General features: G+C 45.4%; 1 protein-coding gene across 8 annotated transcripts in view; it reads right to left on the reverse strand.

The window, feature by feature from the left end:
* Positions 1–823: 823 nt before the first annotated feature.
* LOC130313389 (zinc finger protein 260-like) overlaps positions 824–18,615 on the reverse strand; it is a 45,129-nt gene continuing 27,337 nt past the window's right edge. For 7 of the 8 annotated variants that reach the window (XM_056552655.1, XM_056552654.1, XM_056552648.1 and 4 more), the window contains 4 exons: positions 7,505–7,583; positions 7,306–7,397; positions 7,079–7,187; positions 824–6,772 (listed from right to left, as the gene is read on the reverse strand). In XM_056552655.1, the coding sequence (XP_056408630.1) occupies positions 4,938–6,772; positions 7,079–7,187; positions 7,306–7,397; positions 7,505–7,583 (2,115 nt within the window). In that variant the 3' untranslated portion in view covers positions 824–4,937. The remainder of the gene's footprint in view (positions 6,773–7,078; positions 7,188–7,305; positions 7,398–7,504; positions 7,584–18,615) is intronic. The other variant, XM_056552653.1, reaches the window with a different exon arrangement.

The following is an 18,615-nucleotide window of genomic DNA, read 5'->3' on the forward strand; positions in this document are numbered from 1 at the left end:
TGTTTAATATGAAAAAAATTTTATGGCGTGTGAAGTGACCAAAAACACACTATTTTTGACTTTTTATTTACGTGTATGTCATCGCCTGCGCAATTTAATTAACATTATTTTTTAATAGTTCAGACATTTACGCACGTAGCGATATCTCATACTTTTTATATATATATATATATATTTATTTTTTACATTATTTTAGTTCCTTAGGGTAAGTGCAGACTGCAGAGCATTGCACCTCAGGGTCTGTAGAAGCACAGTGTGTGCTGTAAAATGATTGGACACTCTGACCTACCATAAGAGGTCCAGGCGGCAGCAGAAGATGGACGGTCACTGATCCTCCAGGGCAGGCTGAGCGGAGAATCCAAATAAAATGGCAGCACAATGGCTGCAGGGAGGAGACAAGTTGGAAGGAGAAGTAGCCCCACCCTGGTGAGTGAGTGGTGACTTTAATTGGAGGGTGGAGCTAAGACTTAGTCAGTGAGGCTGCTGTGGATTTTGCGGGACCCACAGGCATAGCACCTCACCAAGCCCACGTTTTGGGTTGGATCCCGATCCCTATGCAGGGCTCTACTGGGTACAACAGGATATGGTGGACTGGTGTGAGGTCTGGAATCCAGCAAACAGCAGGAGGTAGTGGACTGATTGTTGTAGTAGTATGCAGTATACAGCAGGAGATGTGGACTGATTGTTGTAGTAGTATGCAGTATACAGGAGGAGGTAGTGGACTGATTGTTGTAGTAGTATGCAGTATACAGCAGGAGATGTGGACTGGTGAAAGGAGTAGTAGCTAGTGTGCAGCAGGAGGTGGTGGATGTGACAAGTTTGCAACTTAGGGATTGTCGCACAATTAACAGAGAAAGAGCTGGGAGAACAGAACTGGTTTTATTGTCAGAGATCACACACAAAACACAATCCACGTCTAGGGGTACAGTCCATGGCTAGGGGTACAGGGGAAGGAACAAACCACAGATCCCAGGATTCAGCTCCAGGTCGCACTCGTATATATTGTCCACAATCCACAAGATAACTCCGGGTCTTTTTGTGGTTCCTCAGGTCCCCTGGGGTTCGGTCCTCCCATCCGCTCCTCAGTTCACAGGGGGCCACACACAGACACGATTCCTTGTTCCAGAGGGCTGGCCTCAGCCATGGCCCCTCTATCCCAGCTGTCCTCCAGATTCTGGGGCACAATCTCCAGAGCGGTGTTGTTAGCAACTCCAACACAAGATTCCACAACAATTGGGGTACTACATGTCCCAGCAGGCTCTGTATTAACATCAGGTCCTGTCTCTAGGACGTCACACAACTCTCCTCCACCACTTACCAACCTCATCTCATACCAATGTGGAAGAAAGCCTCCCAGCATGCCTCAGTCCAACCCTCCAGACCTGGGCACAGCACTGCACCCAGCCCCTGTCCAGACATAAGGTGGTCACCTGACATATGTCACATTCCTTTGATCAATACCGCCATCTCCCTGTGTCCTTTATCTCCTATGCAGATCTTCTGACCACCCATGACAATAGATCCCCCTGCCCCCTCCATTACACATAGACAAATGGCCTAAGTTACGTTCAGAATACATCAAAAACTGTGGAAGAATTATAAAGAATACTTTGGTGCGGATGCCCCATCACAGTGGTAGTTGTAGTAGCCAGCAGAAAGCAGGAGGTTGCGGAGTTGGTGGGGTAGTAGTCAGCATACAGCAGGAGCGGTGGTAGTAGTGTGTAATCAGTGGCATCTTGCACAGGAGTATAAAGTCCTCACTGATCCATGCCGGACCAATTTTAGTAAATGTTTCGTTTTTCTATGTTGCTGACTGACAATCTCGTTCGCTTCGGGGTGACACCGCCTGCTGCGCTAAACACTCTCTAATTCTACACTGGAGGGTGGACAAGACAGAACAGCTTATAGGGTGACTACAATACAACCGCTTATAGGGGGACTCCTCCAACACAACCGCTTATAGGGGGACTACAATACAACCGCTTATAGGGGGACTCCTCCAACACAACAGCTTATAGGGGGACTACAATACAACCGCTTATAGGGGGACTCCTCCAACACAACCGCTTATAGGGGGACTCCTCCAACACAACAGCTTATAGGGGGACTACAATACAACCGCTTATAGGGGGACTCCTCCAACACAACAGCTTATAGGGGGACTCCTCCTATACAACAGCTTATAGGGGGACTCCTCCAATACAACAGCTTATAGGGTGACTACAATACAACAGCTTATAGGGGGACTCCTCCAATACAACAGCTTATAGGGGGACTACAATACAACCGCTTATAGGGGGACTCCTCCAATACAACAGCTTATAGGGGGACTCCTCCAATACAACAGCTTATAGGGTGACTCCTCCAATACAACAGCTTATAGGGGGACTCCTCCTATACAACAGCTTATAGGGTGACTACAATAAAACAGCTTATAGGGGGACTCCTCCAATACAACAGCTTATAGGGGGACTCCTCCTATACAACAGCTTATAGGGTGACTCCTCCAACACAACAGCTTATAGGGGGACTCCTCCTATACAACAGCTTATAGGGTGACTCCTCCAACACAACAGCTTATAGGGGGACTCCTGTACAACAGCTTATAGGGTGACTACAATACAACAGCTTATAGGGGGACTCCTCCAATACAACAGCTTATAGGGGGACTCCTCCAATACAACCGCTTATAGGGGGACTACAATACAACAGCTTATAGGGGGACTACACTACAAATAGCTTATAGGGGGACTCCTCCAATACAACCGCTTATAGGGGGACTCCTCCAATACAACCGCTTATAGGGTGACTCCTCCAATACAACCGCTTATAGGGGGACTCCTCCAATACAACAGCTTATAGAGGGACTCCTCCTATACAACAGCTTATAGGGTGACTCCTCCAACACAACAGCTTATAGGGGGACTCCTCCTATACAACAGCTTATAGGGTGACTCCTCCAACACAACAGCTTATAGGGGGACTCCTCCTATACAACAGCTTATAGGGTGACTACAATACAACAGCTTATAGGGGGACTACACTACAAATAGCTTATAGGGGGACTCCTCCAATACAACCGCTTATAGGGGGACTCCTCCAATACAACCGCTTATAGGGGGACTCCTCCAATACAACCGCTTATAAGGTGACTCCACCAATACAACCGCTTATAAGGTGACTCCTCCAATACAACCGCTTTTAGGGGGACTCCTCCAATACAACCGCTTATAGGGGGACTCCTCCAATACAACCGCTTATAGGGTGACTCCTCCAATACAACCGCTTATAGGGGGACTCCTCCAATAGAACAGCTTATAGGGGGACTCCTCCAATACAACAGCTTATAGGGTGACTCCTCCAATACAACAGCTTATAGGGTGACTCCTCCAATACAACAGCTTATAGGGTGACTCCTCCAATACAACAGCTTATAGGGGGACTCCTCCAATACAACAGCTTATAGGGGGACTCCTCCAATACAACAGCTTATAGGGGGACTCCTCCAATACAACCGCTTATAGGGGGACTCCTCCAATACAACCGCTTATAGGGTGACTACAATACAACAGCTTATAGGGGGACTCCTCCAATACAACAGCTTATAGGGTGACTCCTCCAATACAACAGCTTATAGGGTGACTCCTCCAATACAACAGCTTATAGGGGGACTCCTCCAATACAACCGCTTATAGGGGGACTCCTGCAATACAACCGCTTATAGGGGGACTCCTCCAATACAACAGCTTATAGGGGGACTCCTCCAATACAACAGCTTATAGGGTGACTTCTCCAATACAACCGCTTATAGGGGGACTCCTCCAATACAACCGCTTATAGGAGGACTCCTCCAATACAACAGCTCATAGGTTGACTCCTCCAATACAACCGCTTATAGGGGGACTCCTCCAATACAACCGCTTATAGGGGGACTCCTCCAATACAACCGCTTATAGGGTGACGCCTTAATACAACCGCTTATAGGGTGACGCCTCAATACAACCGCTTATAGGAGGACTCCTCCTATACAACAGCTTATAGGGGGACTCCTCCAATACAACTGCTTATAGGGTGACTCCTCCAATACAACAGCTTATAGGGTGACTCCTCCAATACAACCGCTTATAGGGGGACTCCTCCAATACAACCGCTAATAGGGTGACGCCTCAATACAACAGCTTATAGGGTGACGCCTCAATACAACCGCTTATAGGGTGACGCCTCAATACAACCGCTTATAGGGGGACTCCTCCAATACAACAGCTTATAGGGGGACTCCTCCAATACAACCGCTTATAGGGTGACTCCTCCAATACAACAGCTTATAGGGGGACTCCTCCAATACAACAGCTTATAGGGTGACTCCTCCAATACAACCGCTTATAGGGGGACTACAATACAACAGTTTATAGGATGACTACAATAAAACAGCTTTTGGGGTGACTCCTCCAATACAACCGCTTATAGGGTGACGCCTCAATACAACCGCTTATAGGGGGACTCCTCCAATACAACAGCTTATAGGGGGACTCCTCCAATACAACCGCTTATAGGGTGACTACAATACAACAGCTTATAAGGTGACTCCTCCAATACAACCGGTTATAGGGGGACTCCTCCAATACAACAGCTCATAGGGGGACTCCTCCAATACAACAGCTTATAGGATGACTCCTCCAATACAACAGCTTATAGGGGGACTCCTCCAATACAACCGCTTATAGGGGGACTCCTCCAATACAACCGCTTATAGGGGGACTCCTCCAATACAACAGCTTATAGGGTGACTCCTCCAATACAACAGTTTATAGGATGACTACAATAAAACAGCTTTTGGGGTGACTACATCAGCTCTCTCTCTCTCTCTGGGGGGCGGGGGTCCTACCATGGCATATTTTTAACATTAAGGGAAATAACGTTTTAACCTTGATTATACATTATAATTTCACTTTGTGACTTCTCTCATGTTTAACAAGATATGATTTACATGAAAAACCTTTCCCACATTCTGAACATGAATATGGCTTCTCTCCTGTGTGAATTCTCTCATGTATAACAAGACTTGATTTAAATGTAAAACCTTTCCCACATTCTGAACATGAATATGGCTTCTCTCCTGTGTGAATTCTCTCATGTAGAACAAGACCTGATTTAAATGTAAAACCTTTCCCACATTCTGAACATGAATATGGCTTCTCTCCTGTGTGATTTCTCTCATGTATAATAAGATGTGGTTGTTGTGAAAAGCATTTACCACATTCTAAACATGAATATGGCTTCTCTCCTGTGTGACTTCTCTCGTGTACAAGAAGATGTATTCTCTGAATAAAGCATTTCCCACATTCTGAACATGAATATGGCTTTACTCCTGTGTGACTTCTCAAATGCGTAACAAGATGAGATTTCCATCCAAAGCATTTCCCACATTCTGAACATGAAAATAGCTTCTCTCTTGTTTGACTTCTCTCATGTATAACAAGCTTTGAATTTTCGGTAAATAATTTTCCACCTTCTGAGCATGAATATCGCTTATCTCCTGTGTGACTTCTCTCATGTTTAACAAGAGCTGCTTTATATGAAAAACATTTCCCACATTCTGAACATGAATATGGTTTCTCCCCTGTGTGAGTTCTCTCATGTCTTGAAAGTTGTGATTTAGTTATGAAACAGTCCCCACATTCTGAGCATGAATATGGCTTCTCCCCTGTGTGAGTTCTCTCATGTCCTGAAAGTTGTGGTTTAGTTATAAAACATTCCCCACATTCCGAGCATGAATATGGCTTCTCTCCTGTGTGACGTCTCCTATGTATAATAAGCTCATAAGTTTGTGAAAAGCATTTTCCACATTCTAAGCATGAATACGGCTTCTCCCCTGTGTGAATTCTTACATGTTTACCAAGTGCCGATTTAGTTGTAAAATAATTTCCACATTCTGAACATGAATATGGGGTCTTTCCTGTGTGACTTTTCTCATGTTTAACAAGACGTGATTTACTTATAAAACATTCCCCACACTTTGAACATGAATATGGCTTCGCTCCTGTGTGAATTCTCTCATGCTTAACAAGATCTGATTTACTTAAGAAACTCTTCTCACATTCTGAACATGAATATGGCTTCTCTCCTGTGTGAATTCTCTTTTCATGCTTAACAAGTTGTGATTTACGTAAAAAGCATTTTCCACATTCTGAACATGAATAAGGCTTCTCCCCAGTGTGAATCTTTTCATGTGCAACAAGACGATATTTACTTGTAAAACATTTCTCACATTCTGAACATGAATATGGCTTCTCCCCAGTGTGAATCTTCCCATGTGCAACAAGATGATATTTACTGGTAAAACATTTCCCACATTCTGAACATGAATATGGCTTCTCCCCAGTGTGAATTCTCTTATGTTTAACAAGCTGTGATTTACTTGAAAAGCATTTTCCACATTCACAACATGAATTTGGCTTCTCTTTTCTGTGACTTTTTCTGTGCCTAACAAGATTTGATTGTTTTGTAAACCATTTCCCACATTCATCGCATTGAATCCTTTTCTTCTCTGTCCTTGTGGTAATGTGTGATTGGTGAGGAGAAGGTTCCTGATGATCAGGGGGATTATTATGTGATAGATCTGGATGGACATTAGGGGTAAGGAGGTCTTCTCCTGAGGAGCGCTCCATGATCTCTCCATATTCTCCTGAGGAGCGCTCCATGATCTCTCCATCATCTTCTTTATCACTCACAGATAACATGACGTTTTCCTCATGTTTCTTCCTTGGACGCTCTGTAAGGTTAAAGAATAATTTTGAGACATTTTATTCAAACCAGAATCAGGATCACTGGGGCTTAAAGGGTTAATGTAATGTAGCTCTAAAATGAAGTCTCCCCTGAAGAAACCTCTGAATTCACTCTGTAATCCATTATTTCAACCTGGGACAACACCTCCTGGCATTATTACCTACCTGGGGTAACACCTCCTGGAATTATTACATACCTGGGACAACACCTCCTGGCATTATTACATACCTGGGGTAACACCTCCTGGCATTATTACATACCTGGGGTAACACCTCCTGGAATTATTACATACCTGGGGTAACACCTCCTGGAATTTCCTCCTTCACTTCCCTCATACACGGGTGATGGCCGCTCATCCTCTCTTCTTCATCCTCCACTTTATTATTAGTCAGATCTCCCCCCTGATGTGACATATAGAACAATTCACTACAATACAGCAGACAGGAGGAGCAACAGAGACCCCCCAAAATCTATGACTGCAGGACCCCCCTATAGAGATATAGGATCAGCCTCATCTACCTGATGCTTCTCTGGGACATTTCCCTCTGGACAGTCCTGGGAATACAGAGGGCGGGGACACCTCTCGGGTGGATTTCTATCAATGACTCCATCTGTAGGGAACACACAGTGATGAATAGATTATTCCATGTGATGATCAGATGATGGGTGTAGTAGTATCTAGGAGACCCTCCACCAATAAAAGTCTCCCCCTCCTTACACTGCTGATCGGCCCCCAAATCCGTCTCCTCTTCTGCTTCAACTTTAACCTCAACCTTAATATCCATCAGATCTTCACCCTAAAGTGTTTAAAAAAAATAAATAAATAAAAGGGGCTCCCGAATTCCATTATAACCTGGGGGAGCACACGGCCCCATGGTCCCCAGTATACATGTCCCCCTCCTCCTTATTTCCTTCTTCCCCTTTATCTCCACAGGTTGTTTTCCTCAGTTATTCTGCCCGGTAACAGCTGTTCTGCTGAGAGATGGATTCCTGCTTCTGATTGGAGGATCAGATTCTGCCCGGTAACCATGATCTTCTGCCCAGTGATGCTCCAGCCCAACAACAGCATTCTGATTGGCTGGAGGCCCATTGGCGGGAAAAGTATTTCCCTTCTATACTGGGCTGTGGTGTCTCCAGCTCAGTCACCTGTGGGAAGATTAGAAGAAGCCCCGCCCTCCCCTTTTATTTCACTTTCCTTTCCATCACAATGTTTTATAGAAGAGGTAAGTGACCCGAGAAGTCATGGGGGACATGTCTATTATTATATCTTATTGGGGTTCTGCTATTTTATTACTACGACTTTGGTTTGATGATTTGGTATTTTGATCATTGTTATTTATTCTTCATGAGGAGAGCCGGGGCGCCGGGCAGGAGAACGTGGAAGTCCCTACCCAGATCAAACAGAGATCCCCTTTAACTCCTTAAGGATACAGGGCGTACCTGTACAACCCGAGTCAGCTCCCTTTCTATAACGCGGGGCCACGCCTCTAACAACGAGCGGGACCCATGGCTAATAGCGTGCGGCACTGATTGCGGTACCGCACGCTATTAACCCTTTAGTCGTGGCGATCAAAATTGATCGCCGAGTCTAAAGTGAGAGTAAACTACCCCCAGCTAGCTCAGTGGGTGATTTGGGACCGCCACGGCGAAAGTGCGGCAACCCTAACAGCTGGAGAAAACAAGGAGGGTCCCTAAATTCCTCCTGTGTGTCCGATCGCCAAATGACTGCTCCGTGCCCGAGATCCAGGCATGAGCAGTCAAGCGTCAGAATGATTGATCAATGTTACCCCATGGAATAACAATGATCAATGTAAAAGATCAGTATGTGCAGTGTTATAGTCTCCTATGGGATAATGATCTCTTACATTGATCATTGTTGTGTGCAGTGTTATACTGATCATTGTTATCCCGTAGGAGACTATAATACTGCACACACTGATCTCTTATACTGATCATTGTTATAACATAGGAGACTATAACACTGCATACACTGATCTCTTATAGTCTCCTATGTGATAACAGGTATCAGTATAAGATCAGTGTGTACAGTGTTATAGTCTCCTATGGGATAATAATGATCAGTATAAGAGATCAGTGTGTGCAGTATTATAGTCTCCTATGGGATAATAATGATCAGTATAAGAGATCAGTATGTACAGTGTTATAGTCTCCTATGGGATAACAATGATCAGTATAAGAGATCAGTGTGCGCAGTGTTATAGTCTCCTATGGGATAATAATGATCAGTATAAGAGATCAGTGTGTGCAGTGTTATAGTCTTCTATGGGATAATGATCAGTATAAGAGATCAGTGTATGCAGTATTATAGTCTCCTATGGGATAATAATGATCAGTATAAGAGATCAGTGTGTGCAGTGTTATAGTCTCCTATGGGATAGTAATGATCAGTATAAGAGATCAGTGTGTGCAGTGTTATAGTCTCCTATGGGCTAACAATGAACAGTATAATACTGCACACACTGATCTCTTATACTGATCATTGTTATCCCATAGGAGACTATAACACTGCACACACTGATCTCTTATACTGATCAGTACTATCCCATAGGAGATTATAAGAGATCAGTGTGTGCAGTGTTATAGTCTCCTGTGGGATAATAATGATCAGCATAAGAGATCAGTGTGATCAGTATTATAGTCTCCTATGGGATAATAATGATCAGTATAAGAGATCAGTGTGTAGTATTAAAGTCTCCTATGGGATAACAATGATCAGTATAACACTGCACACACTGATCTCTTATACTGATCATTGTTATCCCATAGGAGACTATAAGAGATCAATGTGTGCAGTGTTATAGTCTCCTATGGGATAATAATGATCAGTGTGTGTAGTGTTATAGTTTCCTATGGGATAACAATGATCAGTATAAGAGATCAGTGTGTGCAGTGTTATAGTCTCCTATGGGATAGTAATGATCAGTATAAGAGATCAGTGTGTGCAGTGTTATAGTCTCCTATGGGCTAACAATGAACAGTATAATACTGCACACACTGATCTCTTATACTGATCATTGTTATCCCATAGGAGACTATAACACTGCACACACTGATCTCTTATACTGATCATTGTTATCCCATAGGAGACTATAAGAGATCAATGTGTGCAGTGTTATAGTCTCCTATGGGATAATAATGATCAGTGTGTGTAGTGTTATAGTTTCCTATGGGATAACAATGATCAGTATAAGAGATCAGTGTGTGCAGTGTTATAGTCTCCTGTGGGATAATAATGATCAGAAAAAGAGATCAGTGTGTGCAGTGTTATAGTCTCCTATGGGATAACAATGATCAGTATAAAAGATCAGTGTGTGCAGTGTTATAGTCTCCTATGGAATAACAATGATCAGTATAAGAGATCAGTGTGTGCAATGTTATAGTCTCCTATGGGATAATAATGATCAGTATAAGAGATCAGTGTGTGCAGTGTTATAGTCTCCTATGGAATAACAATGATCAGTATAAGAGATCAGTGTGTACAATGTTATAGTCTCCTATATCAGTATAACACGGCACACACTGATCATTATTATCCCATAGGGACCTATAACACTGCACACACTGATCTCTTATACTGATCATTATTATCCCATAGGAGACTATAACACTGCACACACTGATCTCTTATACTGATCATTAATATCCCACAGGAGACTATAACACTACACACACTGATCTCTTATACTGATCATTATTCTCCCATAGGAGACTATAACACTGCACGCACTGATCTCTTATACTGATCATTGTTATCCCATAGGAGACTATAACACTGCACACACTGATCTCTTATACTGATCATTATTATCCCATAGGAGACTATAATACTGATCACACTGATCTCTTATACTGATCATTATTATCCCATAGGGACCTATAACACTGCACACACTGATCATTGTTATCCCATAGGAAACTATAACACTGCACACACTGATCTCTTATACTGATCATTGTTATCCCACAGGAGACTATAACACTGCACGCACTGATCTTTTATACTGATCAATATTATCCCATAGGAGACTATAATACTACACACTGATCTCTTATACTGATCAGATAGGATGTAGTCTCGTCTGGCTCCGTCTCCTCTTCTCCCTCCCTCCCTCCCTCCCTCCATGCTTCTAGCCGGGAGCTGCTGGAAGATAATGACCGGGCGAAGATGCCCCTGAGTGGGCGAAGGAATGCGACGCACGGGGAATTGGGGGGATAAGTGAATGGTGGGGGGAACGGGGGACTATACCTGGATCCAGGGAAGGCCGGACTCAGGGAGAGGCTTGGAGCGAGGCCCCGGAGAGAAGGCTGGGGGAGTGGCTGTAATGCCTGTTTGGGCGTCCCCGCGTGGAGGAGATATCACGTGGGGACGCCACACGCTGAAGCCGGAAGATTTTCTCCCCAGTTGTAACGGCAGAGTTGGCGCGGGCTGTGAGAGGGCCCGGAGCCACAAACCGCCTGAGATGCGAGACAGCCCGCCTTTGGCACCGAAGCGAGGAGAGACTAGAGAGATCCCCCTGTGCCCGGAGGAAGGTCAGCAGTACCGAGGGGCAACTTAAAAACAGAACTGGCAAGTAATCTTGATATGGAATGTAGATTGTGCTGAGGAGGCTGGGACAGGATGTGACATCACTAATATATACAGATATCCTCCAGGTACCCACCAAGAAATGGGGGCTTAAGGGGTTAAATGAATGCTGTATAGACTATTTGAGTGATGAAGGAGCCCCCGGACTAAAGTACCCCCAGATCCTCGTGGTGCTACTGGCATAAGCAGTAATTAAAAAAGACACAGGACTATAATGAAGTTTAAATGAAGATTTTATCTGAACTTTAATGGATTATATTGCCTCAGGTTTTTTATTATAATGGGTTCTTGTCCCCCCCCCCCCTGTCTTTTTATTTTTTTCATTTTTATTATATATATTTTTTCATTTAGATGGGTATACACAAGTAATTTTTACTATTTAGCAGGATCAGCTTGGTACCACCATTAAATATTCTCACTCCTCTTTGGCCACAAGAAAGGGAAGATAGGAAGGAAAAAAGGGAAAGAAAAAAAATGTCCCCTGTGATAGGTGTAATATGTTAAGCCGCCTTACTTGTCAAGACTATTTAAAAGGTCCGGATTCTTGATATATCTGGTCTGTTGAGATCTAATGGTAAATTAATATTCCCACAGGAAGATCAGAGGAAAAAAGAAGATAAGAAAGAGGAATGAACTTATTATACTTTCTATTATTCTGCCTCTATAGTAAGTAAAATATTAACTCCTCACAAAATGCCTCCTAAAATTCCACCTAGAAGGTCTGGGGGTGGGAATGTTGGAGAAGCTTCAAACAGTGGAAAGTTGGACAAAGTCTTGAAATCCCCCCGTGACCCTGTTAAAACGAGGCTACAAAAATATGGTGAATCAGCTAATGGCTCCAGATCCACCGAACTGCAAGAGGAAGACGTGACAGAGGAGGGAGAGGAAGGAGAAATTAATTCACAGCTTCTAACCTACCTACTATATCGTTAGAGGATCTAACCACTAAAGTGCGATACTTAAGCTCAGACGTTGGCTTAATACGAGAAGATAGAGTGGGTCAAATAGAGACACAGGTCCCACAGATTGATACCAAAATGGGTCTGATGAGTAAAAACCAAGAAGAGATAATAAGAGAGAACAAGCTTTTAAAAGAAAAATTATTCGAATTAGAAGATAGATCAAGAAGAGGAAATGTTAGACTTATTGGATTACCGGAGGGGGAAGAAGGTTCCGACCCCAATAACTTCTGTAGAAATTGGCTAAAAGAGACATTTGGAGAAATAACATTCACAAAATGGTGAATCTGTAGAAAGAGCTCACAGAGTCCCTTTTAAAAACCAGCTCCAGGAGCTCCGCCAAGGACACTAGTGATCGAGTTTATGTGCTCAACAGAACGTGATATTTTATTGAAAGCTGCAAGAAAGAAGGGGAAGATAACATTCGGGAACGCAACAGTTGCAGTATAGCCTGACTCTTCGAGAAACTCAGAAGACGAGACTTCAGTTTAAGGACATAAAGAAAAAGCTATATAGTCTAAATATTCCCTTTTCTTTGCTCTTTCCGGCACGTCTTAGAGCGGGGGAGGGGGGTGGCGTCATCCTGGCACAATAAGAATGGAGAGGAGCGTATAGAGGGGAGGGTTGTTTTTGGAGTAGAATGAGTGGTATGGAAATTAGTAGAATCATTGTTTGGAATATCAGGGGTATGAAAGACAGGAAAAAGAGATCTTTGATAGTTATTAATTCTATCTTCCCGCTATTATTTGTATTATAGAATCCCATTTAACTAAAGACTCCGTATATTTGGTAGAAAAGAAATGGGCAAAATATTGTTACCGCTCCTTTGGTTCAAGTTATGCGGCTGGAATCTCAGTATTGATCCATGAAAGAGTTAACATTAACATCATAGCTACTAAAATAGATAAAAGAGGGAGATATATTTTTTTACATGCTAACTGGGGAAATATAATGGTAATTCTTGCTTTTATATATACCCCCCCCCCCTTCTCATTAGAAGTATTAATAAATGTAATGGAGTTTGTGATAAAGATATATTCATCTCAGGTGATTTCAACTCCGTTATGGATAATGAGAAAGATTGGAGGGGGAAGAAAATAAGGATCGGGAAGACGAGATGAGCGGAATTTTGTGAGGAAACTGTCTGGAAGGATGTTTGGAGATGTTTAACCCCTTCTAAGGAGGTATTGTCAAGTTACAGTGCTACATATAAAACGGCCTCATGGATAGATCTCATCTAAACAAAATGGTGGGTAAGATGACCTATGAACCTAAATCGGTCTCAGACCACGCACGCATCGTCTGTTCTTTAGAATATGGGAAAAAAATAAGTAAGGGAAATAAACGGAACATTAAAATTAATTCTCACTGCCTAGAAATTGATGGAGTTACGAATGGGGTAGAAGATGAAATTAGATGGTTTTGGGATGTAAACAAAAACTCTACAAATCTATTCATGGTTTGGGATGCCCCTGAAATGTTTTTAAACAGAATGCCCCTCAAAAACACTTTCTTTGTAAAAAAAAAAACAGCTTAAAGGGGTACTCCACCCCTAGACATCTTATCCCCTATCCAAAGGATAGGGGATAAGATGTCAGATCGCTGCGGTGCCGCTGCTGGGGAGCCCCGGGATCCCCGCTGCGGCACTGCGCTATCATTACAGCACAGAGTGAGTTCGCTCTGCACGTAATGACGCGCAATATAGGGGCCGGAGCATCGCTACGTCACGGCTCCGCCCCTCGTGAAGTCATGGCCCGCCCCTTTCAATACAAGTCTATGGGAGGGGGCGCGGCGGTTGTCACGCCCCCTGCAATAGACTTGCATTAAGGGGACGGGCCGTGATGTCACGAGGGGCGGAGCCATGACGTCACGCGGCTCCATCCCCTGTATCGCACGTCATTACACACAGAGCGAACTCACTCTGCGCAGTAATGATAGCGCAGTGCCGCAGCGGGGATCCCGGGGCTCTCCAGCAGCGGCACCGTGGCAATCTGACATCTTATCCCCTAACCTTTGGATAGGGGATAAGATGTCTAGGGGCGGAGTACCCCTTTAAGTGTAAAGAGGAAACTTTGGTAAAAGATCAAAAACTGGGAGAGTGAGTTTGCTGAATCCCCAGGGGAGGAAAATTGGAATAAATTAGAAATAGCTCAAAATAAATATAAAGAGTTTAACTTGGAAAAGGTCCAACATAGATGACTCTTCTGGGGACAAAGGAAATTCATACAAAGTGGTAAATCAAATAAATGGCTAGAAAATATAATAAAAAAATTGGACAGCATCGGGAGCCCCTGGGACAGCATCGGGAGCCCCTGGGACAGCATCGGGAGCCCCTTGGACACCATCGGGAGCCCCTGGGACGGCATCGGGAGCCCCTGGGACGGCATCGGGAGCCCCTGGGACAGCATCGGGAGCCCCTGGGACACCATCGGGAGCCCCTGGGACACCATCGGGAGCCCCTGGGACAGCATCGGGAGCCCCTGGGACAGCATCGGGAGCCCCTGGGACGGCATCGGGAGCCCCTGGGACGGCATCGGGAGCCCCTGGGACGGCATCGGGAGCCCCTGGGACGGCATCGGGAGCCCCTGGGACGGCATCGGGAGCCCCTGGGACGGCATCGGGAGCCCCTGGGACGGCATCGGGAGCCCCTTGGACACCATCGGGAGCCCCTGGGACGGCATCGGGAGCCCCTGGGACGGCATCGGGAGCCCCTGGGACAGTATCGGGAGCCCCTGGGACAGCATCGGGAGCCCCTGAGACAGCATCGGGAGCCCCTGAGACAGCATCGGGAGCGGTGAGGACCTGGTCCGGAGCGGCAGGGACAGGTGAGTATAACTTCCTATACTTTACATTGCACGGATCCCTCAACATACGATGGATTCGACAAACGATGGGTCATTTGGAAGGAATGACCATCGTATGTTGCGGGACCACTGTACAGGAAGCTCTAATATCTTTCTCTGGGAATTCTGCTCCTGGCCCGCATGGCTCGCATGTTTTGAAATATATAGGAAGTTTGGTAAAGTTTTACTAACCTGCTTAATGGAAGTTTATTATGAATCCTTGAGAATGGGGAGTTTAACTCCCACAATGCTGGAAGCAATAATTATCTTAATTCCAAAGAAAGGAGGGAATAGTGATTATATATACAGATTATAAATGACTCCCCAAGCTGTGGGCGAAAAGACTTAATAAAATGTTATTCAAAATTATAGGTGACGAGCAGAGAGGATTTGTAGCATAAACCTACATAGAGTTTGGGGGGGGGGGGGGCGCGCTCCATCCTGTCGCTTGATGCTAACAAAGCATTTGACAGGGTGGAGTGGGGTTTTCTTTTAAAGGTACAGTGGTCCCTCAACATACGATGGTAATCTGCTCAAACCGGACCATCGTTTGTTGAAACCATCGCATGTTGAGGGATCCGTGCAATGTAAAGTATAGGACAGTGGTCTACAACCTGCGCACCTCCAGATGTTGCAAAACTACAACACCCAGCATGCCCGGACAGCCGTTGGCTGTCCGGGCATGCTAAGTGTTGTAGTTTTGCAACATCTGGAGGTCCGCAGGTTGTAGACCACTGTTAGAGGAAGTTGTACTCACCTGTCCCCGCCGATCTGGACCGTCACCGCTCGCCACCGCTGCCCTGGATGTCGCCGTCCATCGCTGTTGCCGCGTCCGCGTGGTGTCCCCGATGCTCCGGTAAGGCCTCTTCTTCCTCGGCATCCTCGCTCTCCGTCGCCGCCATCATGTCGCCACGCACGTTGCTCCTATTGGATGACGGGACGGCGTGCGCAGCGACGTGATGACGACGATGGAAAGCGCCGACGATGCAGGGATCCCGAAGAGGACGCGCCGGAGCCCCGAGGACAGGTAAGTGATCGTCAGCGGACCACACGGGGCATCGTAAACGGCTATCAGGGGGCAGCTGAAGCAGTCTGCGCTGCAGGATAGATTATGCGATGGCGCCGACATACAAAAGCATCGCATGGTGATGCTGCCTCTGAGAGTGATCGTATGCTGAAATGATCGTATGTCGGGGCCATCGTAGGTCGGGGGGGGGGGGGGGGTCACTGTATATATATGGTATGTCGGGGCCATCGTAGGTCGGGGGGGTCACTGTATATATATGGTATGTCGGGGGGTCACTGTATATATATATATGGTATGTCGGGGCCATCGTAGGTCGGGGGGTCACTGTATATATATGGTATGTCGGGGCCATCGTAGGTCGGGGGGTCACTGTATATATATCGTATGTAGGGGCCATCGTAGGTCGGGGGGTCACTGTATATATATATATATATATGGTATGTCGGGGCCATCGTAGGTCGGGGGGTCACTGTATATATATGGTATGTCGGGGCCATTGTAGGTCGGGGGGTCACTGTATATATATGGTATGTCGGGACCATCGTAGGTCGGGGGGTCACTGTATATATATGGTATGTCGGGACCATCGTAGGTCGGGGGGTCACTGTATATATATGGTATGTCGGGGCCATCGTAGGTCGGGAGGTCACTGTATATATATGGTATGTCGGGGCCATCGTAGATCGGGGGGGTCACTGTATATATATGGTATGTCGGGGCCATCGTAGATCGGGGGGTCACTGTATATATATGGTATGTCGGGGCCATCGTAGGTCGGGGGGGGGTCACTGTATATATATATGGTATGTCGGGGCCATCGTAGATCGGGGGGTCACTGTATATATATGGTATGTCGGGGCCATCGTAGGTCGGGGGGTCACTGTATATATATGGTATGTCGGGACCATCGTAGGTCGGGGGGGGGTCACTGTATATATATATGGTATGTCGGGGCCATCGTAGGTCGGGGGGTCACTGTATATATATCGTATGTAGGGGCCATCGTAGGTCGAGGGGTCACTGTACTTGATTACTTTGATATGGGGACAGAGTTCCCAAAAGTGATTAGGACAATTTATTCACTACCCTCTGCAAGAATAAATATTATCGGCGAACTCTCTGAAAGGATATACTTGGAAAGAGGAACAAGGTAGGGTTGCCCCCTCTCGCCATTGCTTTTCGCATTGTTTATGGAACCATTAGCTATTAACATTCGGGAATCAGAAGCATTTAATGGGTTTGGCTCTCAGGGGGATAAAGAAAAGATTCTGCTTTACGCAGACGATGCGATAAGGTTTATTAAAGATCCAATTCAAAAAGTCCCCTTGGTAGTTCAAAAGGTTGAGGATCTTGGGGCAATATCCGGGTTTAAAGGGGTACTCCGCCCCTAGACATCTTATCCCCTATCCAAAGGATAGGAGATAAGATGTCAGATCGCCGGGGTCCCGCTGCTGGGGACCCCCGGGATCGCCGATGCGGCACCCCGCTATCATTACTGCGCAGAGCGAGATCACTCTGCATGTAATGACGGGCGATACAGGGGCCGGAGCATCGTTACGTCACGGCTCCGCCCCTCGTGATGTCACGGCCCGCCCCCGTCAATACAAGTCTATGGGAGGGGGCGTGGTGGTCATCACGCCCCCTACCATAGACTTGTATTAAGGGGACGGGCCGTGATGCCTTAAGGGCGGAGCCATGACGTCACGCTGCTCCAGCCCCTGTATCGCCCGTAATTACGCACAGAGCGAACTCACTCTGCGCAGTAATGATCTCGCGGTGCCACAGCGGCGATTCCCGGGGTCCCCAGCAGCGGGACCCCGGCGATCTGACATCTTATCTCCTATCCTTTGGATAGGGGATAAGATGTCTAGGGGCGGAGTACCCCTTTAAAATAAACTGGCAAAAATCAGGGCTGCTCCCGTAGTTCGCCTATAGGAAATATAAAAATATTAAAAACAACAGATAACTTGGAATATCTGGGCATAAAAATCTCAAACTGTAGAGGAGTTCTATAAACTTCATCTATTACCTATTGTTGGAAAAAATAAAAACAAAAATTCATATCTGGATTAAATTGCGATTAAACATGGCAGATCGGAAACGTGTGAGAATTAAACTACACTTTTTGACACCTCCTTAGGAAGGGGGCGGACTTAAGATTCCGGATTTTTTTTTATTAGCGTCACAAGCATTGTTTTTGATACAGGAACAGGAGGTAACAAAGAAGTTCTTTTCGAAACAAGGGAATAAAAGTAAATCAATATGGGAACTATCAGAAAGTGGTCGATTAAATGGTTGGAGGATAATACAACTGCCCTATTAAAATAAGCAAAGTTTGGGAGAAAATGAAGAAGATAATTGGGATAAAGTATTTGGTGCACGACTTGGTGGCAA

The sequence above is a fragment of the Hyla sarda genome, unplaced genomic scaffold (assembly GCF_029499605.1).
Source record: "Hyla sarda isolate aHylSar1 unplaced genomic scaffold, aHylSar1.hap1 scaffold_1761, whole genome shotgun sequence".
NCBI lineage: Eukaryota > Metazoa > Chordata > Amphibia > Anura > Hylidae > Hyla > Hyla sarda.